This window comes from Hyaena hyaena, unplaced genomic scaffold (assembly GCF_003009895.1).
Source record: "Hyaena hyaena isolate Hyena2069 unplaced genomic scaffold, ASM300989v1 scaffold_42, whole genome shotgun sequence".
NCBI lineage: Eukaryota > Metazoa > Chordata > Mammalia > Carnivora > Hyaenidae > Hyaena > Hyaena hyaena.
This window is the reverse complement of record NW_024080674.1, coordinates 4439180-4466838: the sequence shown is the minus strand read 5'-3', so window position 1 is coordinate 4466838 and position 27659 is coordinate 4439180. Positions and strand designations below refer to the sequence as shown.

Sequence of the window (27659 nt, the reverse complement as noted above, 5' to 3'; positions counted from 1 at the left end):
CTGCCCCAGCCCTGCCTGAAGGAGCGCATGCGGAACCCAACGGGAAGGGGCCACTGGGCCGGAGGTGGGCTCGGCCAGCACGCTCACCACTGCCTCACAAGCCACTCGACACCTCGCCTCGATTTCCTTAGAAATAAGAGTGGTGATAACTCTCTCCCAAGACTGTCATAAAAGCAGACAGTCAACCCATAACGGCATTTGGAAGCCCCATAAAGGGAAGAAAGAACAATACAGCCATTTCTTCTCACGGCTCCTTATCTTAAGGGGAATTTCCTGGGTCTAGAGCCTGAAGACACTGCCCAAGCAGCTCTGACTAAACCCTCGCACAAGGGGCCTTTGTTGAAGGGCAAATGAAGTTCCCTCTGGGACTCAAGTGGGCCGGTATTGAGTGACATCCCAAACCGAAATTGCTCTCTGCTCTCCCTTTCACCTCTGGGTGGCTCAGTTGTAAGACTTCTATTTCATGGCTCTGCACCCCAAAGGTGGACTCCAACAGTACTGCGTCAGAGCAGGGAGAGAGAGAAGGCTGGGCCACTCACCTGCTCCACCACATAAAATGCAAACCGCAGGCGCTGGCGCTGTAGCATGGGGATCAGGTGTCGCAGGAGGACTGGCAGGTGCTCGTGGCGGTTCCGGAAAGGGATGAGGATCGCCACCTGGGGGGGTCACAGCGAGAGAAGCCGCCCCGTGAGTGCCCTCCACCTGTGCTCTGTAGCAGGACAGCAACTGCTACAGAGTCGGGTGAACAGCTCTAGGGCCGTTCTGGAAGGCTGCCCTGTCCACAGCCTGAGCTACATAGAGAGCTATGTTAGCAGGGGGACCCTTGGAGGTCAGTGGGCTTTGTCCTTACACGCACCACGCTGTGCACACAGCGCACCTGCTGAATGAGTCCACTCTAGGTCACAGCCCAGAGGAGGACACTCATTCTACACCAAGACATGTAGCACAAACACGTCCCTGGATACAGAGGCAGCCGCTCCACAGAGCAGAACTTCCCCTTAGGATGTGCAGTGCACCTGGAGATATACATATAGATCTCGTCTCCGAACGCTGGTCATTAAACTGATTTTTTGCCCAGGTTTGGGCTCGAAATGCCCATTTGTTCCCGATCTGCCTCATTCCTTGCAGGGCCGGCACAGAAGCAGCGCTTGAATAAACACTTGTTGAAAGAATGGACTTGGGCCGGTATCACAAGTGAGATCCACACACCGATGCCTCCTAAGTACAGCCGTGCAGGAAAACAATCAGCAATTCCCCACGTTGGGCAGGATAACTCCACTCTCGGTCGCCCTAAACTACAAGGAACGATGCCGAGGAAGGCGTGCAGCCCCGAATTTGGGAAGACGGCTTCTGCACATGGCACAAGAGACCTCCCAACCCTCCTCCTTGCTCAGCCAAGAAGACCAAAGGGCCCCGCTCAGGCCTAGGGACGACGCACATTTCTGGGGCTGCAGTGTCCCTAGGGAAACCCAAGCCCTCAAAGTGTTTCCATCAACTGCAGATACTCTGCATTGGGCAGTAGGCTGCAAAGTATGGATTATCACAGTCCATGAATCCCACGGTGACTGGGAACGAGAGCAAGTCAGGTGGGCCTCCTAGTGCTCTGGGTCTGACCTCATGGCCTACCTTCCACCGCGCCAGGCAATCCGAAGGCTTCCAGTGACCTCCAAGCTTGATGGCTGGGTCTTTGGAGAAGATTTCATGGATGTCGTCCATTGCAATCTCACTCATGTTTATGTCTATTGGGCCCTCTGACCAGAGAAGAGGGGGGAGAGAAAAAGAATTAAGAGGCCAGAATGTGACAGAAGTTTCCCCCATTACGTCCAGGGTTTCAGTCTCCAGAAAGGTTTAATGCTTTGTCAGCTGCCTGCATTTTTCGCTGCGCTGGGAGGCCCTTCCTCTGCTTTGCAGCCCCCTGTATTTCACTTCATCACTATTACCAGCAAAGCAGTAAGTCAAGAAGTTAAGACTTTAGAGCTTTGGCTCTGCCGAGGGAGTGGAAAGAAGTGAAGACCGAGTGGAATGGCAGCTGAACGTCTCAAAGAGGAAGGAAGGAGGTGGCTGAGCCTGAAGGCTCTCGAGTGCTCCTGAGGCGAGCAGCCACGCACGGTCCCATCAGCGATGCCGAGTGGTCACGCCCAAACTCAGAACGGCCACCTTCCTCTCAGGTCACGATCTCGCAGTTCGTGAGTTTGAGCCCCACATCAGGCTCGCTGCTGTCTGTGCGCAGCCTGCTTTGGATCCTCTGTCCCCCACTCTCTCTCTGCTCCTGCCCCGCTCTCTCTCTCAAAAAGAAACAAACATTAAAAAACAAAAATAACACTCATCTCCACCGACTTAAGTGAAGATGTGGAACTTTATGAGAAGCCCAAAGGTATGGAAAAGGCACAAAGGCTCAGTGCCGTTGCTTTAGCTTTTACCCATGAGATTCCAAGAATGAAGGAGAGAAAGGAAAGATCTCAGAATCCTTCTGAACTAGCACTTTAAGAAAGTTAGCTTTTGTCTATCAAACTAGTTATGATCAGCGTGGGATTTATATCAAAAGATAAAGCTGGTGGCCTGTACTTTCTCTAGGACATCCTAACAGACCCCAAGTCACAAAGGAGGGGGTATGTGCAAAGGAAAGAGCGAAAAATTTGGGAGAAAATGGTACCAAGAACACAGGCAACCTTGCAGAAGGGTCGACGAGGAGTCAATACACAAGGAACTTTCCTAATCCCCGGTTTCCAATGGCAGGAAGATGTTTCTCTGTACTGAGAGATCAATAATAGTCTCATTTTGGGGCGCCTGGGTGGCTCAGTCAGGTGAGTGTCTGACTTTGGCTCAGGTCACGATCTCTCGGTTTGTGAGTTCAAGCCCCACATCGGGCTCGCCGCTGTCAGCACAGAGCCCATGTCTGATCCTCCACCCCCTCCCTTCCCCTCGCCTCCTTGCACCTCTCAAAAATAAAACATTAAAAAAAAAATAATACTCTCACTTTTAATCAGATAAAAAGCCCCATCAGTCTGCACAGCCGGGCAGTTCTACTCACTCATAGAAGGGAGCCTCTCGGGGCAGGTATGGTTTGCAAAGTAGGTGAAGTCTTCAGGAAGAAACGTTGTGGTTTGTAGGAAGGTTTCGCTGTGGTTCAAGTCAAGAGGATAATCTAGAGAGGTGGGGGAAAAAAAGACACATGTCCTCAATTCTGCAATTCTCAGAGGCCTACCAAAGAAGTAGTTTTCTTAGATAGCTTTTTTTTTTTTTTTTTGGCAGAATTGGGACTCTGGGCTGGCTCTTTACTGCAGCTAAAAACCTGAACACATCAATAAACAGGTTACTCAGACGATACTATTTTAACTGGTGTTTCTATCCTTAGTTACTACAGTTTTACATGTACCCCATTGTCCCAGAGAATTCTATAACATCAAAAAAATAAAAATAAAATGAAACAGTGCCCCCCTCCCATGTTTTCTTCTCCACAGGAACTACTTTCACTTCTTTCAGACAACTATTATTGTGTCACTTCCACTGAGGCTATTCCAGGAGCTTCTATTTTAGGTCTGGGGGTTTTGTTCTCTTCTCTCCCTGCCCCCCCTTTCAGTCTCCCATCCCCCAACATATTCGATCACTGTGGCTCAGACAATCCTTTGTAATTTAAAGTTTATTTATTTTGAGAGAGGGACAGAGAGAGCGAGTGAGTGGGGGAGGGGCAAAAAGAGAGGGTGAGAGAGAGGATCCCAAGCAGGCTCTGCACTGTCAGCACAAAGCTGGACTCGGGGCTCGAACTAAACAAATGCACTGTCAGCACGGAGCCCAGTGTGGGGCTCGAACTCACAAACCATGAGATCATGACCTGAGTCAAAGTCAGACGCTTAACCGACTCAGCCACCAGGTGACCCTGTTGCTTAGTTTCACGTGGCATTGTGACTACCTCAACACCATGTCCTTTGCCACCACATTCCCTCCTAAGATTCACAAGCATCAGGTCTTCCCTCAACTCCATCTTCCCAAAGGCGGCCCTGCACCCGCACCTTCCAACCCATTCCGGTCTGGGCTGACGTCATCCCCGCTTTAGAGATGTGGGTCCTGGGGTCTCCCTTCCCCTCTCACCAGGTGTGAAACCTCACTCTTCCTCTGCTCAATTTCTCCCTCTTTCTCGCTGGAACACATCTTCCTATAGCTTCCTAAGCAGAGGGAATGAAGTGGACCTCAAGCCTTGTACATCTGTTTTTATCCTCCCTCCCTTGACGCATAGGTGGGCTGGGCTTACAGAATTCCGGGCTGGGAATTCTTCTCCCAGAGAACGGTGGAGGTGCCCTCCACTGCCTGCTTGACTCCACCTCGCCTGCTGAATCTGAAGCCCATCCAGGTCCGGGTCCCTGTAAAGGTGACCGGGAATTTCTTTCCCAGAGTGTGATAAACTTCTTCTGGGGTCAGGACATTTTACATTTCTACTTTGGGGTCTGTTCTCGCCCATTGTGTTGACCATTTGGTGGACCTTTACAGGGTAGAAATTTATGTCCTGTTCCAGAAAGTGGGGGCAGGAAGCGGTAGTATTGTGGTGATGGTTCTCTCCCTTCTGTACTCTGCGCTCTCTTTCTGGAGAACAGGAAACAGGAGTTACATGTTGGACCTCCTGGTCCTCTGATTTTCTTATCTTTTCTTTTCTTTTTTTTTTTTTTTTAATTTTTAATGTTTACTTTTGAGAGTGAGAGACAGAGCGTGAGCAGGGGAGGGGCAGAAAGAGAGGGAGACACAGAATCCGAAGCAGGCTCCAGGCTCTGAGCTGTCAGCACAGAGCCCGACGCGGGCCTCAAACTCACAAACCGTGAGATCATGACCTGAGCTGAAGTCAGACACTTAACCGACTGAGCCATCCAGGCGAGCCTCCCCGCTTTAAATGTTTATTTATTTACTTAGAGAGCACGTGTGAGTGGGAGAGGGGCAGAGCGAGGGAGAGAGAATCCCAAGCAGGCTCCGCTCTGAATCCCAGGCAGGCTCTGCACTATCAGCGCAGAGCCCGATGCAGGGTTCGAACTCATGAACTGTGAGATCATGACCTGAGCCGAAATCAGGAGTCAGACACTTAATTGACTGAGCCTCCCAGGTGCCCCTCTCACCTTTTCTGTCTAACTTTCCATCTTGCCACTTTTCTGCTCTGCCTTCTAAAATATTTCCTCATTTTACCCAGACCTTCTTTTTAATCATCATTTCTGCTATTTTTTATTTTAAAAAGTCCTTTTTACTTCTGAGTGTCCGTTTCTTACAATATACGTTTTTCCGTGTTTGCAGTCCCTTTCCCACACCCCTGAGAACGTGATGCGTGTTCTGAGCTTTCTTCTCCCAGCATGGCCTGTCTTCGCCTGTTTTGCTGCTGCTTATCCCTCTTGATCCCTAGCACGGTGCTCCTTGGTCATCTGCGAATCTTCCAGAAGGGCTTGGACTGAGGTTCTTCAGTGCACAGAGTTCTGGTAAGCAGTCTGGTTTGGAAGCCTCTGGCGTCAATATCTTAGGGTCTTTCTTCTTGGTCCAATCAGATTCCCCAGAGAACTCTATTCTTTTATATAGATTTTTTTTTTTTGAAAGCAATCTTTATATCGAACATGGGACTCAAACTCACAACCTTGAGATCAAGAGTTGCACGCGCTTACCCACTGTGCCAGCCAGGTGCCCCTAGAGAACTCTGCTAATCTCCTGGCAGAATGGTGCAGTCCTTGCTACCGGCATGCTGGGACTCAGGAGGAGAACAGGGCACCTAAGCCAAGCAGGTGCCCGCAAGTTGAGGGGCCTCTGTTTTACCACCTCTGAGGGTTATCAAGTCTCTAGTTCTCTGCCAGGATGGGGAAGGATCTGGGTATCTGGCTGCTTTTTATTTATTTAAAATAATTTTTTTAATGTTTATTTTTGAGAGAGAGATTGAGTGCAAGTAGGGGAGGGGCGGAGAGAGAGGGAGATACAGAAACCAAAGCAGGCTCTAGGCTCTGAGCTGTCAGCACAGAGCCGGATGTGGGGGCTCGAACTCACAAGCTGGGAGATCATGACCTGGGCTGAAGTCGGATGCTTAACTGATTGAGCCACCCACGCGCCCCTTGACTCCTTTTTAAATAGCTTTCAACCTATCTTTATCTTAGCTGCCACTTTTATTCTTATCTGCCAAAGTACTTGATTTTGCTAATTCCTGAGCTTCTGGGGGATTCTGGGGTGGTTATCGGCTTTCCCTGCAGCTGCCTTATCAGTCAGTATTCTTGGGTCTGTTGAGCCAACGTCAGTCTGCTTTCCAACTTCCAAATGTTTTTGCTGTGCTCACTCTTTTTTTTCTCCTCATTCTTCAGTGTTTATGCCATTCAACACACACACACACACACACACACACACACACACGCAGATGCACATACATATTCTCTCTCTCTCTCCCTCTCTCTCCTGTCATTTTAGTGAGGCTTTAAGAGTGTGAGGCTGAAAGATGTGGTTTATCTATACCATGGAATACTACATGGCAATGAGAAACAATGAAATCTGGCCATGTGTAGCAACATGGATGGACCTTGAGGGTGTTATGCTGAGCGAAATAAGTCAGGCAGAGAAGGACAAATATCATATGTTTGCACGTATAGGAGGATTAGGAGGAACTTAACTGAGGAACGAGGGAGAGAGGCAAACCATGAGAGACTCTTGAATGCTGACAAAAACTGAGGACTGATGGATGTGGGGGGGAGGGGGGATGGGCATGGAGGAGGGCACTTGTGGGGATGAACACTGGGTGTTATGTGGAAACTAATTTGACAATAAACTATTTGTAAAAAAAAAAATAAGGTTCTGGATCAAGGGAATGGCTTTTAATTTAATGTTTTTAGGATGGACAATATTGAGTACATTTCTCGGCTAAGAGGAAGAAGTCAATGAAAAGGGAAAAATCAGGGAGACAACAGACAGGATGGCCGAAAAAAAAAAAAAAAAAAAAAAGAGTGTGAGACTGATGCCTCTTTCCTCTTTCCTTGGGATCTCTATGGAGGAGGCCCTCCAACTTCTTCTTCTTTTTTTTTTAAAGACCAAGACAGCATCTATACAATGGGGTCAAGGAGACCTGGCCAGTGCATGGCAGAGACCCAACTAAACTCTGGGTCAGTAATCTTTCCATTACACTGTACAATTTTTTCAGAGGATTAAAATCTCTCTTACTGATCCTTGGGGATTCATGCAGATTCTACAAAAATTAAAACTTTCTATTCAAACTCACTTTTGCACCCGAGAATTCTACAATCTTCAACTCACATATTTTTTTTTTTTTTTTAAAACACTGTGAGAGGGTTTCCAAGAATCAAACAGCTAATAAGTACAGCGATTCCTTTAGTATAGGCTCATGGCTACGTACTCTGTAAGGCTCACAGGACACAACTCACTGAGAACTGACTTGAAGAGAAGTAAGTCTCTTAATAGGGGAGGAAAGGAACAAAATGCTTTCTGTCCTTTTCACTAGCCGCCTTCCTGAAAATCACCAAGCCTGCATTATATAGCCATAAACAAAGCCAGCATGAACCCTAAAGCCAAAATGACATTTACAACAGAAATGAGTTCAACAGTCCTCACCTCATACATGTACACCTGTCCTAAATCGATCCTTTTTGAAAATATTAACATTTCAAAAAGCTCTGTTAAGAACCTCCAATACTAATCACTACCCTGGATAATTCTGATTTTACTTCTCACTCATAAACATATATGCGTATATATGTGTGGGTGTATAAATCTATCAACGATTCTCTTTAGGAAAAGTTTTCATGTGTCCTAGAAATGTGTATTTTGTGTATTTTGTGATATATACATGTGCGAAGGCAGAAGCATCTTCGAAACACAGTAATTACATTGGCCTCTCTGAAGGAGAAGAAATTCCCTGAGGCAATATAACAGCATTTTCATAAGCAAATAATGATAATAAAAAAAAACCCAGAAGAGAATAATAATTCTGGGCAATGACAGAACCAAGCCTTAGAACTACAGCCTAACCGGGAAATAAGAAGGAAAAAAAAATAAAACTTAACATGTAGGAGAAGAGACAAGACACTTTCTAAACCTAACGATCCTACCTTTGGGGGCTGAAGACCCAGATAAAGTCCCTTCCAGTCTCTTCAAACACAATGAGCCCAGCATGAAACAGACAAGACCACACCAACGCCACTCAGTTTTTTCCTTCTTGTTACCAAATTAACAAACTAATTTTTTAAAAACCCCACAAATAAACAATTCCTAAGTAGAACTAAACTTGCCCTACACCTTGAGGGGGAAAAGGCCCACAAAAGCCTTCATTTCCTTGTTTCTAATTTCAAATTCTTTACATAAACATTTAAGTAAAATCTGCTTTCTCACCAGTAGAAACCTTTCAAAGAAGTGGAAGAGACAGAAGAAATTAACTGCTCGTGACCTGCTAAAACTGCCTGGTTATTTGTGGGGTGCCCACTTCTCTCCAGCTGCCCAGAAATGGGCACTTCCAAACGACAGCTTCTTCCTCTTCCTCTCTCTCTCTTTTTTTAAAGATTTTATTTTTAAGTGACCTCTACACCCAACGTGGGGCTGGAACTCACAACCCTGAGATGAAGCGTCGCAGGGTGCTGACTGAGCCAGCCAGGCGCCCCTTCCTCTTCCTCTTGGAAAGCACGTCCCTGCTGAATGAGGGAGCAGCTGGGAGGGAAAAACGAGCTTGCTGAATTTCTACAGCCACGGCTTTGTGTTTTAATTTACGTCGAAATCTATTTTATATCAGGACGTGTTCTTCCAGCAAAGGACATAGAAGGGCAGAGAAGGTCTTGCTTTTATGTTTGTAAAATGGAAAAATAACAGATATCCCTCCCACCTACAAATGCAGATGGCCTGATGATTCACCTCTGCTTTCCACCAGTGGTTTGGCAGCCCCGCCTGCACTTTAGAACCATCTACGAAGCTTGTAAAAATCCTAATAACGCACAGGCTATTTCCCAGGCTCATGAAGTAAAAGCCTCTGGCGGTGGGGTGCAGGCACTGGTATTTTTTGAAAGCCCCCACCCCTGGGAGTTTCCAGGGTGCACTCAGGTTGGCATGGCTACCTCGGTGTTTAGGAGTGGTAAACATCTGCCTTCTCCCTATCTTGCCAACTCCAGTTGAGCAGGGAAACGCCGACCAACAGATTCCAGGAAGAATCACCACTTTCCCGTTCCATTTGAGAAAAGACCAAACACTTGCCTCTCTGCTTGAAAACTGTGGAAATTTATGGATACTAGAAAGATGTCATTGGAACAAGTATCTGTAAAAGATAAAGAATTAGCATTTTTCACAAGTTAACAGGCCTAAGGATGACCTTGAACCTGCTGGGTGAGTAGACATAAGGAAGACCATGGACTGAGCATCCAAATACCAGACAGAATGAGGGGCGCCTGGGTGGCTTGGTCAGTTAAGTGAATGACTCTTGATTTCAGCTCAGGTCATGATCTCATGGTTCATGAGTTCAAACTCCACATCAGGCTCCGTGCTGACAGTGCGGAGCCTGCTTGGGATTCTCTCTTTCATTCTCTCTCTGCCTTTCCCCCGTTTGCATGGGCGCTCTCCCCCCCGCCTCTCTCTCTCTCAAAGTAAATAAAACAAATTTTTTTTCATAAAAAATAAAGAAAAACAACAACCAGAGACAAAAAGGTTAAGAATATCTGGCTCACTGAATACATCACAAAGGGCCCTGGCCATGACTTGATTGACTTTCTTCGCCTATGGCAACAGATCTGTTTCCAAGGACGTGGACAAGAGAAGATTCTTCTGAGCATGTGACTATAAAGGGTTGGGGCTGTAAGTGTGGGAAGGTTTGTGTGCGTGTGCAGACACACTCGTGTACGCAGGCAAGAAATCTCCCTCTGGGGAAAAGTTACTAGACAGACTGGCACCTGCAAACTCCTATTTAAGGATGAGAAAGGCCAGGTCACCCAACCACTCGCCTCATTTCTAAAACTAAGTGGGTGGGGACGCAATGGCTGGCTCCATCAGTGGACAGTGCGACTCTTGACCTCGCAGTCATGGGTTTAAGCCCCCACACTGCATATAGGGATTACTAAAACAAAATAATAAACTTAAAAAAAAACCTAAGTGGCTAGATGAGATGAACCCAGGGAATTTTCTTCTGATGCCAATATTCTCTTGAGCATCTCCCCTACTGCTCACAGTAAATTCTGCAGGATTCCTGAGTTCCCTCTCCCTCTCTCTCTCTCTCTCTCTCTCTCTCACACACACACACACACACACACACACACACACACAGTTTTCAGTGACACTGAGAAGCCTCTTCTCCAGGTCATTATCACCTCCTGGCTCACAGTCCTGATCCTGACAAGGGCATTCTTATTGGACAATCACCACTTCAGCTTTCAAGGGTAAAGCAAGCCAGCACTATTTAAACACCACACTAAGCTTTTTAGCTACACTTGGCCTAATGAAGGCTCTGAGCATGGGTGTGGGCCCCAGGATTGCGTCCACTTCCGTCCTCCTCCCCTGGTCCGAGGCCACGGTGACCCTGAGGGGAGCGGTCGGGCCGGAAATGACGGGCACCCTGCTATCTCAGCAGCATCCAGTCGAGAGCGCCCTCTCTGCCCATGCCAGCCAGGGCACTGCTCTGAAGTGGATAAATTGGTGGGTTTCACTGGATACCCTTCCAACGAAATGATGTTTCCTCTTTAGTAGTCACTCCCCAAGGATGTGCCAGTAACATAGAAGCCAATTAAGATGGTAATCTCAGAATTAGGTTACGACACTTAAAATGTTTTCTTCTTAAATCTATTCACTCACACACTCAAAAACCACTTCCTGAGGGCCTTCTGTGTGGCAGGCAGTGAGCAATGTGCTGGGGCCACGCAGACGAGAGAGGCCGGGAAGGCGCTGCCGGCATCTGGAGGTCGCCAAGCCCTGCCCCACAGCCACACCGAGCTCTGCGTTTCACCCCCTCATCCCCAAAGTGGGAAGACAGCAGCTGCCTTACGGAGCTCCCAAGACGAGTCCGAGAGACCGCGCCAGCACAGCGTCGTCCACACAGCAACACAGCCCCTGACGGCTAAAGACTTCCAATGCGTAAGGGAAACACACCATGAACACGAAATGGATGATTCTTCCAACCATGGGGATGCTGGGAAGAATTATTTTGGTCTATGACAATTTGAAGATAGACACGTGGAAAATCAAATAACAATGGGTCCCTGCATATGCCGTCCAAGGGCACAACCTGGTTTTCAAAGACAAGCATCCCCAGGGTGGTCAGTGAGATCCCGCGCCTGGGTAGGGACGGCAGCCTGCCTGTGCCACTCTAACTTCTGAGAGAGAACACACTAACTCGCCAAATGCCCCAATGGGAAGTCCTAGCATCACCTCACCCTGGAGAGGCATGGGCACTTGGACCAGATAAACGTCACGACAGCACAAATGCTCCTTTTCCCCTGACTGATTCAGCAGGGAAAGCTCTGGATGAGTAGTCAAAGGACTCCCTAGTTTCATCACACAATGAAGCGCAGGTTTAGGGCAGGGTCCAGGCAAAGTCACCTGACCACGTCACTGGAACACCTTCAAGATAACCTGTCCTACGTGTGCAAATGAGAAAATCCTGCCTACCTGATGGGGCCAAGCTGGAGTCAAGGGTGATGGTGTGTGAGGTTATTTTCAAGATCTAATGCCACACCCAGTGAATTAGGAAAGGACAGTGTGCTCAGCCTTCTCTCAGGCCGTTAGAAACTGCATGGACCTCTCTTCCATTGTTTCATGAAACCACAATTTGGCCGAAAAGCTCTGAAAAGCCAATCACTCACTCTTCGCAAACAAGAAGAAAGGAAGTATTAAAGCTTCAGTTTGCTAACTATAGTCCTTTGTTGCTAAGTTGGCCAGCAGGCCAGACTGCTGATAAACAAGGATGTGGTCAGTTCTTTTAAGGATTTCACTTCCCTTTGAGAGGCAATGCTTTCTCCTGAGATTCCCAAGCCACCACAGCATTTTCATCTGCAATGTTTGCAAAGCGATCTCCCATTCTATGTACAGTGAGCTCTGCTCAATCACTGAACTTCACACCGAAGACGAGAGGGCTGGTTTGGAGGCAAGAATATTTCTTCAACTAAACTCATTTTATGATACTGCGCTAGGCTTGGGTGAAATCAGTAAGAAAGCCACAGGAAAGCACCTTAGTTCTCAGCTAAAGAAATACAAAGGCTAATCATAAATGCTTAGCAAAATAAAATCTCGGGGTGTCTTTTTTTTTATTAAATCAAAACCATCCCTGGCCAGACGAGAGACGCCTCACGACCGCCCCATTTAACCATCTGGAAATACTTTCTATGTTCAATTTTTGGAGGAGTTAAAAAGAGAGACAAAAAAGACAGCTTTCAAAGGTAAAGAACTTGCCATGTACAGCCTTTATAAAAATAGAGTCAAAACCATGATTCAGGAATAAGCTCTTTTAATATAATGTTAGGCAAGCCATCTAACCTCTGTGTTCTTTATTCCTCTTTGTATAATTAGCACTTGTTAAGATAATAAAAGCCACAGGTAAAAGTTCCAAAAGACTGAGAAGGCAGAAATGTTCACTCTTCCGTCCGTCATCGCTATCTTTAGCTGAAGAAAAGCTTTCTGAAAAGCTGAATGATTCTGACCACCAAACTCAGCCTTCGAGCTGGAATTAAACCACAGGATGAAAACCACACCTGACTAGGGAAGGTGAACCAGGCGAACTATTAAACGTTTCTTCCAGAAGTGGCTGTTCTAATTTGTGGAGGCTGTCACAGATTACGCAATTCTTACGACACAGAAATTTGTTAAGTCTCAATTAAAGCCCTCATCAACAGCGAGGGAAGCAAATCCTAGGCGGCTGACCAAATTCAAGTACAGCCCAACAGGAAGAACAGAGTCGGAGCAACTCTTCCTGCGTGGCAACTGGGGCCAGATTTACTTTGAAAATGCCATGGACCACCAACTACCACCACCACATGCAACTAACGAGACAAAGCCAACCAACTAACCCTACTACGTTGAGCCATAAAATAAGCGAGTGTAAGGAAATCCAACCAAGTTCTGTTTTGCCTCCTGGGCAGTATGGAACATTCTGTGGAATCAAATTATTTCCAGAAACAGCTTTGGGCGCTCCTGTTTTGCTGGTGTCCTAAACATCTGCTTAATTCTAGTCCCCTCTTAGAGGCTGAAGAAGAGAGTCTTAAGAGAGATTCTTTACCTCCCCAACCCTGGAAAGTATCAGGATTGAAACTGGAGTCATCCCATCCCTTGGGCATACACTGCTGGCAAAACAAACAAGGATTCATTTTGCAAGAACCTTTTTTAGGAAGAAGGGAAGACTCAGCCAAACCTTCTCTCTTTTACAATGCACTTTTTCCCATCAAAAATGATTATTTGAACCAAATTTACCTCTCTGGGGAGAAGACATTCTAATCAGACCATCTCTTAACTAAAAACATACCTGAGTCATTCATGCTGCTATTCCTCTTGGCGTACGCGCTCCGGACCACCTGCTCGTAGACCTGAGCTCCGATGGTTCTCATGTTGTCCCGGATCAGGATGCCTTGAGCCTGCATCATGAAGAGGTAGGTGTTCACTGCAGAAAAGAGAAGAGAAGAGGGGAAAGAGGTGAATTCAAAGGCAATCATGAAAACTAAACAAAATAAACACACATACTTTGGCTCGCTTCCTTGCTTTCTTTAAAAAAACTTTTTTTCGGCTCTAAAACCCCAAAGTGCTTCGACTCTTATTTTTCTTTCCTCGGCTCTATGTTTCTAGGACACCAGATGCCTTGGGTGGTCTGGTAGGACCGAGGGGGCATTTCTATCAATATTCAGCCTGAGGAAAAAACAAACAAACGCACAAATTTCAAAAACTCTCTTCCACCGGGTCTTCAAATCGCCAATCGGTGTTCTGGCGCTGGGATGATCACAAAACCTTTCTGGACAGATTAAAACATTTAAAGAAGATCTCATCTTGCTTTTAAGTTCGCCTTCTCGACGGTCACTGGTTACGAAAGGAAACCACTGACCGCTCTGCCTACTGGAAACGTAGGTCCAGACCTGGTCTTGGCAACCTTCCCAAAGTGCTGTACTAAGGCCCCAGCCAGTTTCCTTTGGGGAGATTTGGGGAGAAGAAGACAGTGAAAGACTGTCAGCCGTCTGACTACCCACCCACCTCAGCCCTGAAGCCCAAAGCAAATGGGAGAAGAGCAGGTGCTCGGTCCACGTGTCACCTGGAACATTCCCCCTTCACACTCTACACAGTAATGAACTTCTGTGCGGCACACCTGACACAAATATGTCAACCGACCCTGAATAAAACCGAACTGAAAAACGTATTCGCAACAAATGATCACTCGGATAGGCTGTCCAATCATTGTCATCTCTGGGGAGTGAGCTCCGCTGGAGTTTTCTGGAGTGTCCCTGAGATGTGAAACTGGGGCTGGGGGGGGGGGGGTCACAATTACACACGAGCAGGGTTCCTGCAGTCCCCTTGTAGTCTCGGCGACCAGGACATCCATTTTCAAGAAATGGTAAAGTTTTAAGACACACACACCCTCTTACACAGCCATCCCAAGGTCCCCATGCTGACGCCTCACAGGGGCCGCACGTTTATAGATCTCAACTCCGGCGTGTGCTGGAGAAGCTCTGAACACCTGGCCAGCCTCCCGCCAAGTACCAGGCAGGTATATGGCCCACAGTCTGGGCCACTCTGCCAGACTCCATACACGTGGCCTCGGGCTGTCCTGGCTCTTCCAATAGACATACTTCGTGGACACTGCTTCATCAGTATCATCACAGTGTCCTGCACACAATGGGCAGTAAATAAGGGCTAAATGGATGAAACGTAGAAGTCAGTTTATTTTACTTCAAGCTACCATGTTCGCTGCTTGCACCAGCGACAGGGGTATGGGTGGGGATGGGGACGCATCACTGGGCACAGCGCTCCATGAAAAACCCCAGATGGCCCATGTTAAACAGGGACATAAGATACTGCAAAAGGTTTCAATGATCCCAAAGGTCTATCCGGAGCCATAAAATTAAAAAAAAAAAAAAAAAGAAAAGAAAAGTCAATGTTCAGAATGCTTTCGGAGGAAATGAGGCAGTTTCAAAGGAGGCCTTGCACCGACTGGAGGACAGACCACACGTTAACTTCTGGCGTCAGCAGGCAGGAGATCAGATAGAGTGCTTATTCTCGGTAGCCAGAAAAGTTATGGCAAACGATGGCTTCAAATCCTTAAAAAAGTGTAATTCTGTGAGGCCTCTGAAGCAAGAGTCACATCCCACTTTCTATTTACAGCAGATAGACAGCACAATGCCCAGTCACAGGAGGCAGGCATCCAGAAATATCCCTCAACAGAAGATTTAAACTCCATCCAGTAACAAATTTCTAATGTAGTTTCATGGTGTCTTTTATCATCATAATATGTACATTACACATATTATAACTGCCCTGAAATCTTCCTTCCAGCCCCAACATGCTACTAAACCAGCTGTCTTCAGTAACATAAAAACAGAGATTTGTTAAACTTTGTGTGTAAAGCTGTTAGCTGGGCACTGCGAAAAATACACTGCTTTCCTTTCCCTAAGTTTCACAGTCGGTTCGGTGCTTGTATCTTCTGCACTGCACAGGACACTGTTCTGGGCCCCTTAAATTCTCTCCCTTTCTTTGTTCTGGAATCCGAAGGGTAGGATTCCTCTGGGGACAGTCCTCAACTTTTCCCTGCCTACCACCTTGCAGAGCTACATGGAGCCTGAGGAGAGCCCATGAATTTGCACTTGTAGCAAGCTCACAGGTGATACCAATGGGGGAGGGGGGCTCTGAGAACAGCTCCAGAATCAGGGCTCTAGGGAAGTGCAGCCACATAATAATAGTAAGTAACACTGACTGAGCACTTCGTTACGTAATTCTTTATCTCATTTAATCCTCATAATTATCCTAAGAGGCAAGTAAGAACTATGCAACTTACAGTCAGTTTCTAGGCTTTAGGTTCTCTATGCAGTTTCACCAAGCTCAGCTGAGCAATGGCCCGCAGCAGGTGCGCCCATGCTCAGAGGACTGAGCTTTAGGACCCGCTCTGGCCACAGCCTCTCCCTCAAAGATTGCAGGTACCCACGTGGCTTATGTGGTTCCTGTTAAGGAGCTAGCTCTCCAGCCTTTATCTCCTACACAAAGCTGCCAGATGGATCTTTCTTAATTACAGATTTATCCACACTGCTCCTGCTTAAAAGCCTCCATCAGGGAGCTTCCGTGCTCCTGTCCTCCACACACATCTCGTTAACCCTTCAACTCCCAGTTACACTCCTTTAGTCCTCTTCAAATTTCTGTGGTACTCTTACAGATTATCAGAAATTTGCCCTCTGTTTATATTTTGTCTTAGTTTCCTAACAACTGTCACATGCGTTAGTCTTCCCATTCGACTAACAAATTTACTCAAACCATCTATTCATGCTTTTTCTAATTATCTGCAGGAATCACCACAATGCTAGAAAAAAAAGACTGAGGCAATACATTTTGCCAAACAAAAGAAAATAAACACAAATTCATAGACTCAAAATTGGATGAGATTTTGAAAAACACTCTTCAAGCCTATTTACTACTTCCACATCAACCCAGAGCTGTGCCTTCCACAAAGACTGAATCTATGTAAAACACAGCCAACTTCAAAGAAAATCCTCCTCTGAGATGGGTCCAAAATGTCTTCCCATCACTTTTACCCACCGGTAAAATTCACATCTTCGTGAAGTCAATATCATCTTGATTTTTTATTTGAGATAAAGAAGTCAAGTCCTCCAGAAGTCATTTACCCAAGGTCATACAGTCAGTGAAGTCAAAAACAGACAGGTGATAGGGTGCCTGGGTGGCTTAGTCGGTTAAGCGTCCGACTTTCGCTTAGGTCATGATCTCACGGTTCGTGGGTTCGAGCCCCGCGTCGGGCTCTGTGCTGACTGCCAGCTCAGAGCCTGGAGCCTGTTTCAGAATCTGTCACTCCCTCTCTCTCTGACCCTCCCCTGCTCACGCTGTCTCTCTCTCTCCTAGAAATAAATAAAAATATAAAAAAAAACAAAAACAAAAAAACCCAGACAGGTGAGGTTAGGTGTGCCATGACATTTTGGGAAAACAGTACTTCCCAATAATATCGTCTTGATCAACCGTGGCTGAACCACAGCTAAAACAACCCCTCCCCCCAAAAAAACCCAATGAATTTATTTATTAGTATTATTTTTTAAAACTTGATTTAGGGGCACCTGAGTGGCTCAGTCGGTTGAGTGTCCGACTTCGGCTCAGGTCATGATCTCGCAGTCTGTGGGTTCGAGCTCCGTGTCGGGCTCTGTGCTGACAGCTCAGAGCCTGGAGCCTGTTTCAGATTCTGTGTCTCCCTCTCTCTCTGCCCCTTCCCCACTCATGTTCTATCTCTCTCTGTCTCAAAAATAAATAAAAACCATAAAAAAAAATTTTTTTTAAACCTGATTTAAACTGGCACTCTGTTGTTCAGTCCTCCATTGTGTCAACAAGTATCTGCTGAGTGAGCACCTGCTTTCCTGGGTGCTCCTGACAGGCAGTACTAGGTCACTGGGGCCCAGGATGAGTAAGACAGCACAGAGTAAGGTACAGACACAATTAAACAATTATAATGCAGTGTGATAAGTGTTAAAATAGCACTTACTACAAATTCAGGCTTACTATTAACTTCTTTACACTTTCACAAGAAACCATGATTATGATCCAGCCCCAGTATCTAGGTTAAGGGATCTCTCTTATGACCATAATGCAGTTGAGAAAAATAAGCCCTGTTCGGGTGTACACAATTGGAAATTTCCATCCCTGTGCCAGCGTAAGCAGCCTTGGGCCACGGCTTTAACTAGATCATTTGCGGAAGCAAAGCCCTGGGTCTCCTAAACCGGAAGGCATACTCTCCCCTCTCTGTTAGAATTCCGGTCAGCCTCCACATCCTTATGAATCAGGTAAATGATTTTCACTTGAACACACACATTAACAAGTGACTCTGACTCACAAAAATTCCTTACGAGACAGTGAGATCTGACATTCCAGATTAGGAGCAAAATCATTTGAGCGAAAGACAAAATTATAGAATTCTACATATTTAGAGAGCTCATTATTTTTTAATCCTCAACATGTGTGTCCTTAATGTTGGTTACATCTGGCTCGGTAAGCTAAAAGTAGAAAAAAAGCCATTCTTTTCCTGACCGCCCTTTAAGACCTGTGTCTTACCCCAACACCGGACACCCCAACACGCACCCGCATGTGTGCACACCCACAGCCCAATATGCCTTCCGGTTTTATTTTCCCGGCTCACACACTATACATTTTCTTCTTTGTCTTGTCTGTGGCTACTTCCCTCACTAGAATGGGAGCTCCCTGAAGGCAAGGAGCTATGCCCCTGGCAGCTAGGGCAGTGGGTCTGGAACAAGGAAGGTGCACAGCAAATCTGTAAACAAGTGATTAAGTCAGGACGATAAACGGAGTCTTCTGAATGAGGCTGTGCCCTAGCAGGTACAGATAATGGGATTCCAAGCCGTTCTCGTACACCACCTCCCACTCCTTTATGAGAGGAACCCAAAATGTTCCCTGAACTAACCTGTTCTTAAGAAAATTTCAGCAATTTCTTTTTACCAATTGAGCAGAGCTGCCAATTCGATTAGCTCTTCCCCCCAATAAATGTTCTCTGGGACTTTCCCTCCTCATGAAGTTGTTTGGTTTTTTTTTTTTTTCATACCCCTAACATAAGGCACAAGTTAATTCAAAACGTTATTCGTGATAGAAAAACATCGGAAAGAACTTAAATGTCCATCCAAAAGAGACTGGTTGAATAAATTACTGTACATCCACACGGATGGATACTAGGAGGCCGTGAAGAAAAGTGAGGAACCATTAAAAATAGCCCCAAACTGGAAAGAACCCACGAGTCTTTCTACAGTAGAACAGATTAAAAATCCATAGTTCATCTGAATCAGCATCTATACAGCTACCAGAATGCACGGCCTACAAGTGTGAGCGACCACACGATGGGCCTCTCACACATCACGTGAAGCCAAAGACACCAAAGGGTCCACGTTATCATTCCACGTCCATGAAGTGCAAAGTCAAAAACAGGCACAGCTAGTCTACTGAGTAAGAAGTCAGGATCAGGCAGAGAGGGGCAGATACCATATGTTTGCACGTATAGGAGGATTAGGAGGAACTTAACGGAGGACCGTGGGGGAGAAGAAGGGGAAAAATAGTGGGGAGAGGGAGGGAGAAAAACCACGGAGACTCTTGAATGCCGAGAACAAACTGAGTACTGATGGGTATAGGGGGGAGGGGAAGGGGGGTGATGGGCATGGAGGAGGGCATTTGTGGGGATGAGCACTGGTTGTTATATGGAAACCAACTTGACAATAAAACTATAAAAAAAAAAATAAGTCAGGAGGAAAGGAACCCTTGAAGTGGGCGGTGTGGTTGGAAGGAGGCTTCTGGTAGCTTTTTAATTTCTTGACCTGGGTACTGTTTACATGGGTGTGTTCATTTTGTAAAACTTCATCAAGCTGTTGTTCACTTATATTGCTTCACTTATTTGTGGATTTTGATAAAAGGTACCCCCCCCCAAAAAAAAAAGAATGAAGAAAATCCGCGAACTGAATTTCAGGATACCCTATTAAATGGTGGGGGGGGGGGGAGGCAAAGAGAGGTAATAGCGTACGCATGTGTGCGTTCGTGCTGTTTCTGACTTTAATAAGGTGAGACTTTATACGCTTACACATTTTTATTAAAAGAAACATACGGAAGGGAAGCCAGGTAAACACTCCTTATATACCTATTATGTGCCAAGGACTGCCCTCCACTGGGTGGATAAACAGATAACCATAAAGAAGGTATGATCCTTGTCACTGCCTGCACTGCAGGACCCGGGGAAGGAAATCTGTAACCAGTCCTCTTCCCAAGGGACAGGAGAGGGGCCGCTAAGTCATGCTGTGAGGGCAGGGAAACGTGCTCAAGAAGAGGGGTCGTCTAGGGCAGGGTCTTGAAAGAAGAGCACTGCACAAGTCCAGGCCAGGGAGGGCACCCTTGAGGACGAACGGGCACCGGGGCAGAAAATATGTTTGAGGATCAAAAAGCAGCTCATACGGCTGGAATGAAGGGTGTGTATGGCACAGCGCGCGAGGAGGCCAGAAGAACAGAGGGCGTGAGATCACAAAGGGCTTTATGTGCTATATTTAGGGGCTTGACATTGAAGAAATAGTCCAGGGTCAGATTTCGGGTGGGCCAACTAGCAGGTATCAATCCAAACAAGTAAATTCGCCCCGACTCACTCATGCTTCCAGAGAAAGGACTCTTATTTTTAGTATCTAGAACCTAAGTTCCTTAATCAAAGGACGGAAATTCTTTGGATGAACTGACTAGGGCTCTGTGGGCAGAATCCCACTTGGTTATTAAAAGTTGGGTGTCCAAATCTTACCAAAGGCCATATTTTCGCTCTGTGTGAAGCAGCAGGGGAATATCTCGTCTGCCAAAATCTTGGAAGCCGGCAGATGGAGTGGAGTGAAGATGTCAGGGGAGAAAGCTAGGGACTGCTGGGTCTCCCTGACCACAGCAGGGAGAGCTGGGGGGGGGGGGGGGCATCGGACAGGCAAAGGTGCTGCTTCGCACTGGCCCAGGCTGTCAGACCATGGCTTCTTTCCCTGGATTTACTCACACCGGGCATCTCTGCTCTGACCACCCCTACAGACCATGCAATGTGTGACTTCTAACAGTGTCAAGCACATTCAGGGGAAACACGGTGACAAATCCATAAATAGATTATACCCCATTAACCCCAACAGGGTTATACCCCATTCAGATGTCCATGCTCTTGATATAAAATAAAGGCCGGGGAAAGGGAGAGAATATAAAGGGAACAGAAGCAGAAAAGGAAGAGAGGAAAACAGGAAAGTTTCTCACTTTCTGTCCCCTCCCCCATATGTAAGAAACGCACACAGGATACAATAAAAATTAAGGGGAAACAGAGAACAGAGACGTGTCATAGGAATTCTGGAGTCCGCGCTTTGCCGTGCTATAGTATTTACAAAGCCTGCACCACTTTTTTTGGCCAATATTTTCTGAGAAAAACCAGAACCTGAAAAACAACTAAAATCTCTAGCACCCAAAACAGAGATTACCAGTGTTCACTGCTCTGCACAGAGGTGTTCAGTAAAAGAATGCATTCACTTATTCAGCTTTTTTAAAACATTTTTTAATGCTTACTTTTTTTTAAATGTTTTGTTATTTATTTCTGAGAGAGAGAGAGAGACAGGGTGAGCAGGGGAGGGTCAGAGAGAGAGGGAGACACAGAATCTGAGGCAGGATCCAGGCTCTGAGCTGTCAGCACAGAGCCCGACGCGGGGCTTGAACCTACAAACTGTGAGATCATGACTTGAGCCAAAGTCAGACGCTTAACTGACTGAGTCACCCCGGCGCCCCCCCCACTTATTCTGCTTTTATATATATCCATATAATACACACACACACACACACACACACACACCCTAATAAAGAGATGCATTCCTAGAAAAAGTCATGCATTTGCTGAGCCTGTGTGCCAGCACTTTCCCGGATACCTGTGTCTGTCACCTCATTTCCACCTCACACTAAACCAAGGTAGGTTACTACCCTCATCTTATAGACTGAGGGGACTCAGGCTGGGAAAAGTAACTCGACTGTGTGTAGCCAAGATTTCTCTGTCTCCAGAGTCCAAGTTTTTAACAAATACTATGTTCCATCTTCTCTGGTTCTCAAATGCCTAGAACCTCTTGAATGCATACTTACTGTTCCCACACTTGCTTATAGGTTCCTTTCCTCTGGATCCTTAGTGTTAATATCTTGCACCCGACTGGCTCCCAATATTACACTTCAGTAGTGGGTGTCTGTGCTCAGGATAGAGTGTGGTGCACCCCTAAAATTTTACTAAGTTTTATGAAAATGTACTAAGTTTGAAGCTCTAATGTGAATCCTGAATCTTTGCGTTTCAGATCTACTTAAATATTGGAGGCTTACACTAGACACTGAGAGATAGACAGTAACATTCAAGGTGGTGAGTGCACCGTGACACATATCTAAGAAAGAAAAGAAGCTTCTTTTTTTTTTTTTTAAGATGCAAGGAATTTTTTGATAACAAATTTACAGTCTTTGGCACATCTATTTTAATGCTCCAGAACAACTGTGTGGCAATTTTCACACACAAAGTATTTAAAGAAAACTGGGTGTTGGGGGAGGGCATTAAGAGAGTTAGGAATCCCCAAAATTATACTGGAGGAAAAATTTCACTCCACAAACCTTTTACTTTCCTAGTTCTTCCCATGTGAGGCAGAAAAACCACCAAGTCAATCATAAATTCTGTTTTCCACCCTCCCTGGTTATTATTCCCAGCAATTAAAAAAATAAAAACAAATACGAAAAACCCAAGTGGTAAAAATTAACAACTATGAAATACTCTGTTACCATTTCCACTGACCCGTTAGTGTATTAGCTGTTAAATTATTAAACTGTATATGAGATTAGAAATGAAAATGCTGCCTAAACAGATATTAACTAGCCAAGCTGCCTAAGGCAGTCACTTAAGCTTCTGCTTTGTTCCCCCCAAATACCTAATAGCACGATTACAAACCTCCAGAAGTACAGACCCACAAGAGGGGCTCGGCGAGGGAGGAAGCCCAAGTCCCGCACTGTGTAACCTGCACGGAACCCTGGGTCGGAGAAAACTGTAAATTACCTACTTGGCACTGTTTCCATCGAATGCCGGCATCTACCCTGGCTCTGCCTTGGGGGTTAAGTTGCAGAGAAGGTGGAGATGTGGACCGACAGAACCACGCTGCTCTAGGCAGCTGATTCCAGCGAGACAAAGGCTCCACCCACCTCCTGGGCCTAACCTCCCAGGCCACCAGACAGAGCACCACCTCCCGCTGGGGCCGCCCCCTCTCCGTCTGAAGGTGCCCTGGTGAATACTAAGCTTTAATGGCTCTTTTCATAGTTTTTCCTGGTATCATTCCACCCCCAGGATTAGAATGGTCTGGGCTCTTTCCCAACTGATACATGAACTCTTATCCATGACCCCATACCTGTGAGCATGGCTCTTCCAGCAGGCTGTGAGCATCGTAATGAGTACAGACTGTCTAACTCTGCCCCTCCCCCACCTATAATGTCTGATAAAGAGTAGACACTCGCTATTTATTAAATTAATGAATTACAGCTTGGCACACAGCAGGCTATTAACAGCCGTTTGGTGGAGGTGACCTGTTTTCTAAAGCAAGAGGAACATCAGGGTTTCTGCAACCACACCAGGAAGATTCAGCCAGAAAAGGGCACAGTGAAACTTATCCTTGACTAACTTTGCTGGTTTAAGCGTAAAGCGGTATAACCCTTTGGAAAAACTATTTGCAAATTCAACACAGAGCCATAAAAACGCTCATATCCTCTGCTCTAGCAGTCTCAAGCAACCTATTCCAAACATGAGGGCATTCTACACACAAAGTCTTTTATTAAATTATTTCTCACAGCAAAAACTTGGAGGACAACTCAAAAGCAGCAGTAAAATAACAGAGAAGTTAACTGGGAAACATACACTTGACAGAGCCCTCTGTAACGTTACAAGTACAAACTATGAAGCCTTATACACAGAACAAGAGTTAAACACCTAATACAGACTATCACTTTAACACGAAACAAGTTCTGTTACATACACTAACTATTGCTAAAGAATGAGCATCTGCATAAGGCAAAATATAAGCAAGTTTACAAACAGGCTTAAGTGTTAACAGTATGTAAGTTGTTTCTTTCCCCCTCTTCTATTATTACAACTTTTCTCTACCATGTGTGTGTGTGTGTGTGTGTGTGTGTGTGTGTGTGTGTGTGTAATATGGAGAAAAAATCAAGGATACTTCCAGGCAGAGTGAATTTATCTAACAACAGACATTAATCATTAATAAACAAAGCATGCACAATTTCATTCTTTAGTTGTCAGGCTGGGGGGGGGTGGAGAGCAAGTATATAAAGTATGTAGCTGCCATACCTGAATTATCCCCATATCAACATTCTGTTCTAGAAAGGTTGTTAATAATGGCTTGCTCAAGTCCTCCCTGCCTTGAAGCCCAGGAGAGCTTCTTAGGACCAGAAATGTCTGCAGAAACCAAACATTTACATATGGACAAGGGATTCTACCTTTCTGTCTTTGGGGAGGAGAGCATATGTGTACCACACAAATGACAGATATGGTGGGAAAGGTAAGAAACCCCTCATAAAAATCTTCGTGCTAAGAAAAAAGGTGGAGGGGAAGTTCCTGAACCGGGGACCCTGGGTTGAGTCCTGTCCCTGGCTGGCCCTGTGGTCTCTGGACCCTGGCTGGCCCCCATCTGTATCATGTTCATACTGAACTATATGAGGTTTTTCAATCTCTTTCCAACCAAGCCACGACCCCCAGCACTGATACAACGGGAGATCTACAGACACAATTACACGAAATGCATTCAAAATACAGAATCATATAATACTGAAAATTTCTGACTCTTCTCCCTTCCCTTTGGACCTTGAGAATCACCAAACTGCTAAGTCTCCTTACCCTTCAAATCTCACGATTGTTAAGTGTGTTGTTTTCTCCTTTCTTCACTTTGGAGAAACTGGACTACACACACCCCAGATTTACATTTTCTGCCTTCTCTCCTCTCCCTTTCCATAGCCAGTTAGGGTATGACTGCCCTACACTGTTGGCCTTCATTTCCAGAACAGTGGCGCTTCAGCCCCCTTCACGATAGAGCTGGAGAGGGTGCTTGAATGGATGCGGAGGCCACACTCCCGGGGCCACCTCCCTCTCCATACACACAGGTCAGGAAATTACACTGGAGCCCCCGACAATGAACAAGGGTCATAAAAGGGCTTCTAATTCTCTCTCTCTCCTCTCGTACCATGCTGAAAAATTATATTTTAGTTGTGATTTAAAAGAACACAATTCTAGAGCAAAGAGTTGAATTTCTTCACCTCTGAAATGCTATCTGCCTACAACTATGTTTCCTCTATCCTTTTGCAAATAAGAAACGTTAAGGTTTTAGGATGAAGCTCCAAGCTGCTTGCCTAAATGATTCAAAACACTGATAACGAATGTTGGTGAGGATGCAGGGAATAGGTACCTCATACCCGCTGAAGGGACTAGAAATTGGCATAACCCTTAGAGGGCAAACCGGCAATACATATAGAAATGAAATGTTCACTCTTTAACCTAAGAGTTACCACTTCCAGGAATTCATCCTAAAGAAATAACTGGGCAAATAAATGCGTTCAAGGATGTTTATCTCGGTCTTATCTATAAAAGCAAAACCACAAACCTACCTAAATGTGCAACAGTAAGGCCTAAGGACAAAAATTATGGCAAAGTCAACACCATGGAAACCTAAGCGATCATTATTTCATCTAAACAATCATACTGTCGAACAATGTGTGTAGCACACCACATCTGTACTAAAGAAAAAGAAACACAGGAAAAATAAATGCATAAAACATTTAACGATTTGTACATCAAATGTTCACAGAGTCCTCTCCGCTTGGTAGAATCATGGGTCGTCAGCGCTTTCTTTTCTTTGTTACCGTGCGGCATTTTGGTGGCTGTCAGAAAAACCCTTATATAATAAAGAAGTTCTCTGCTCCAACAGTGAAAGTTCGTGCAGCAACCAAATCGGTTTGAACTGACCGCAAATTTCATATTTTCCAGAGTTACTCTTACAGCAAATACTCGGCGCCCAGGAGGAGAAAAGCAGGGAATCAGAAAAGACTGTTTATTTCGCATGGCGCTGGCCCAGCAGAATCACCTCCGAAGGCTGAGCCCGAAGCCTGGCATCAGCCTTCTTCTATGGCTGGGAGGGAAGGGGGCTGAGAGACAAAAGAATAGGGGCGGGGGCTTATTACTCTTGCTTGCCTCCTGGGTCCACCAACTACCCGCACAGCACCAGTAGCCAATGCATGGAAGGGGAGAATCCAGCCTCAGACATCTACCCCCTTTTATCTCATTTTGACTAGCTTTTCTTCTCATTACTAAGAATGCCTTTTTCACATAGCACCTGCTGAATATCTATGAACACACTCTAGGAATGCTGCCTTTGAACATGGTCTTTTTCTTTTCTTTTTTTAATTTATTGATTTTGAGAGAGACAGAGACAGAGACAGAGAGAACCCCCAAGCAGGCTCTGTGCTATTAGCACAGAGCCCGATGTGGGGCTTGAACCCACAACTGTGAGATCACGTCCTGAGCCGAAACCAAGAGTCGGACGCTTAACCAACTGAGCCACCCAGGTGCCCCTTGTCTTTTTCTTTCTTTTCATTTTTTAAAAAACAATCGTTCATTTTAATATGGGGAAAAGGGGGCACAAAAACACAACTGAGCTTCTGCTTTATTAGGGGCTCCCTCCCTTTATTGCTTTAGATCCAAATGACGTCTCCAACCCCAAACCAATATTCCACCTTCACCTACACCCAAATGATTTACTAGTATCCTGAAATTTCTGATCCTTCTAGTTATAACTTCACCAAGCAAGCTTCTTCTTACCCAGCCTGCAATCCCAAAGTACCCTTCACAGACTATTCTGCGGTCTCCCTCTTGAGCCTCTTTGGAAAGGAGACTATTTTCCATGTTCTATGGGGATAATATATTATAATCATATTACTGTTAGCCTGGAAGATTATAACAGACTAATAGGGTTATCTACTCTTTAGAATTTAAGTGTTTGCAAAGACATCATTCTAGCTGACATTAACTCTCACATTGTCACACACGGAAATCAGAGCCGTGATTTCCACAGAAAGGCAAAAATTACCAAAGAAAGCACTTGAAAATGTCTTGACTCCAGGCATAAACACTTAGCAAAGGAAGATCTTCCCTTAACACCCTGTGGGTATGATACCTTCCTCCAGACCAGACGGCCGTCTTTAGCAAACATCCAATGTGGTCCTAGAAAGGGGTCCTCTGAGCCAGGCAGACACTGGACTCACTGCCTCCCATCTATTATGTTGTTTGATCTTTCACTTGATCCAGAATGATCAGACATTAGCACTTCTTTCTTTAAGTGATGTACACATGCTTAAGCAATGCAAGACCTACCAAGTCCACAGAAAGAGAAGGGCCAAGCAAGAAAATGCTGGAAAGTGTAATGCGTGGTCAAAACTTGTAAGACTACTGTGGAACATTAAAAAAACTTCCCACAGATTATTTGATTGCAAAGGGGAAAAGGTACGTCTACAATGGAGAGCTCAGACCTGGGCTACCCGACCAAGGGATCAAAACGGCATCACTAACATTGGAACAAGCCAACATTACGTTCAGAACCTTCTTGGCAGAAGCTCATAACCTAAATCTAATCAAGCTTTCAAAACTATCTTCTAGCTTACAAAAATCCAGGGGATTAAAAAATACATCAAACGGACGCCAAGCAACTCCAGAATGTAGAACATTCTATAAACCACTGGCCTGAACTCTTCCAAGTTACTATATTAAGGGCTATGGGGAGGGGCGGGATGACTACAGACTGAGACCAAAGAGATGTAATCAAATATAGTACGCGATTTGAGGCAGGGTGGCTATAAATAACACGCTGAACACCACTGGGGAAACTTGGATATGGTCTGGATATCAGAAGATATTATCAAAGTACTGTTAATTTTCTTAACTG

The 27659-nt window shown here is 45.6% G+C and overlaps 1 protein-coding gene across 1 annotated transcript in view; it reads right to left on the bottom strand.

The window, feature by feature from the left end:
• The window catches only part of B4GALT5 (beta-1,4-galactosyltransferase 5), a 78098-nt gene that overhangs the window by 7488 nt on the left and 42951 nt on the right, over positions 1–27659 (bottom strand). Inside the window, exons 2-5 of the mRNA XM_039230017.1 lie at positions 13436–13570; positions 3032–3145; positions 1627–1751; positions 540–656 (exon numbers count right to left, since the gene is read on the bottom strand). Coding sequence (XP_039085948.1) covers positions 540–656; positions 1627–1751; positions 3032–3145; positions 13436–13570 — 491 coding nt within the window. The remainder of the gene's footprint in view (positions 1–539; positions 657–1626; positions 1752–3031; positions 3146–13435; positions 13571–27659) is intronic.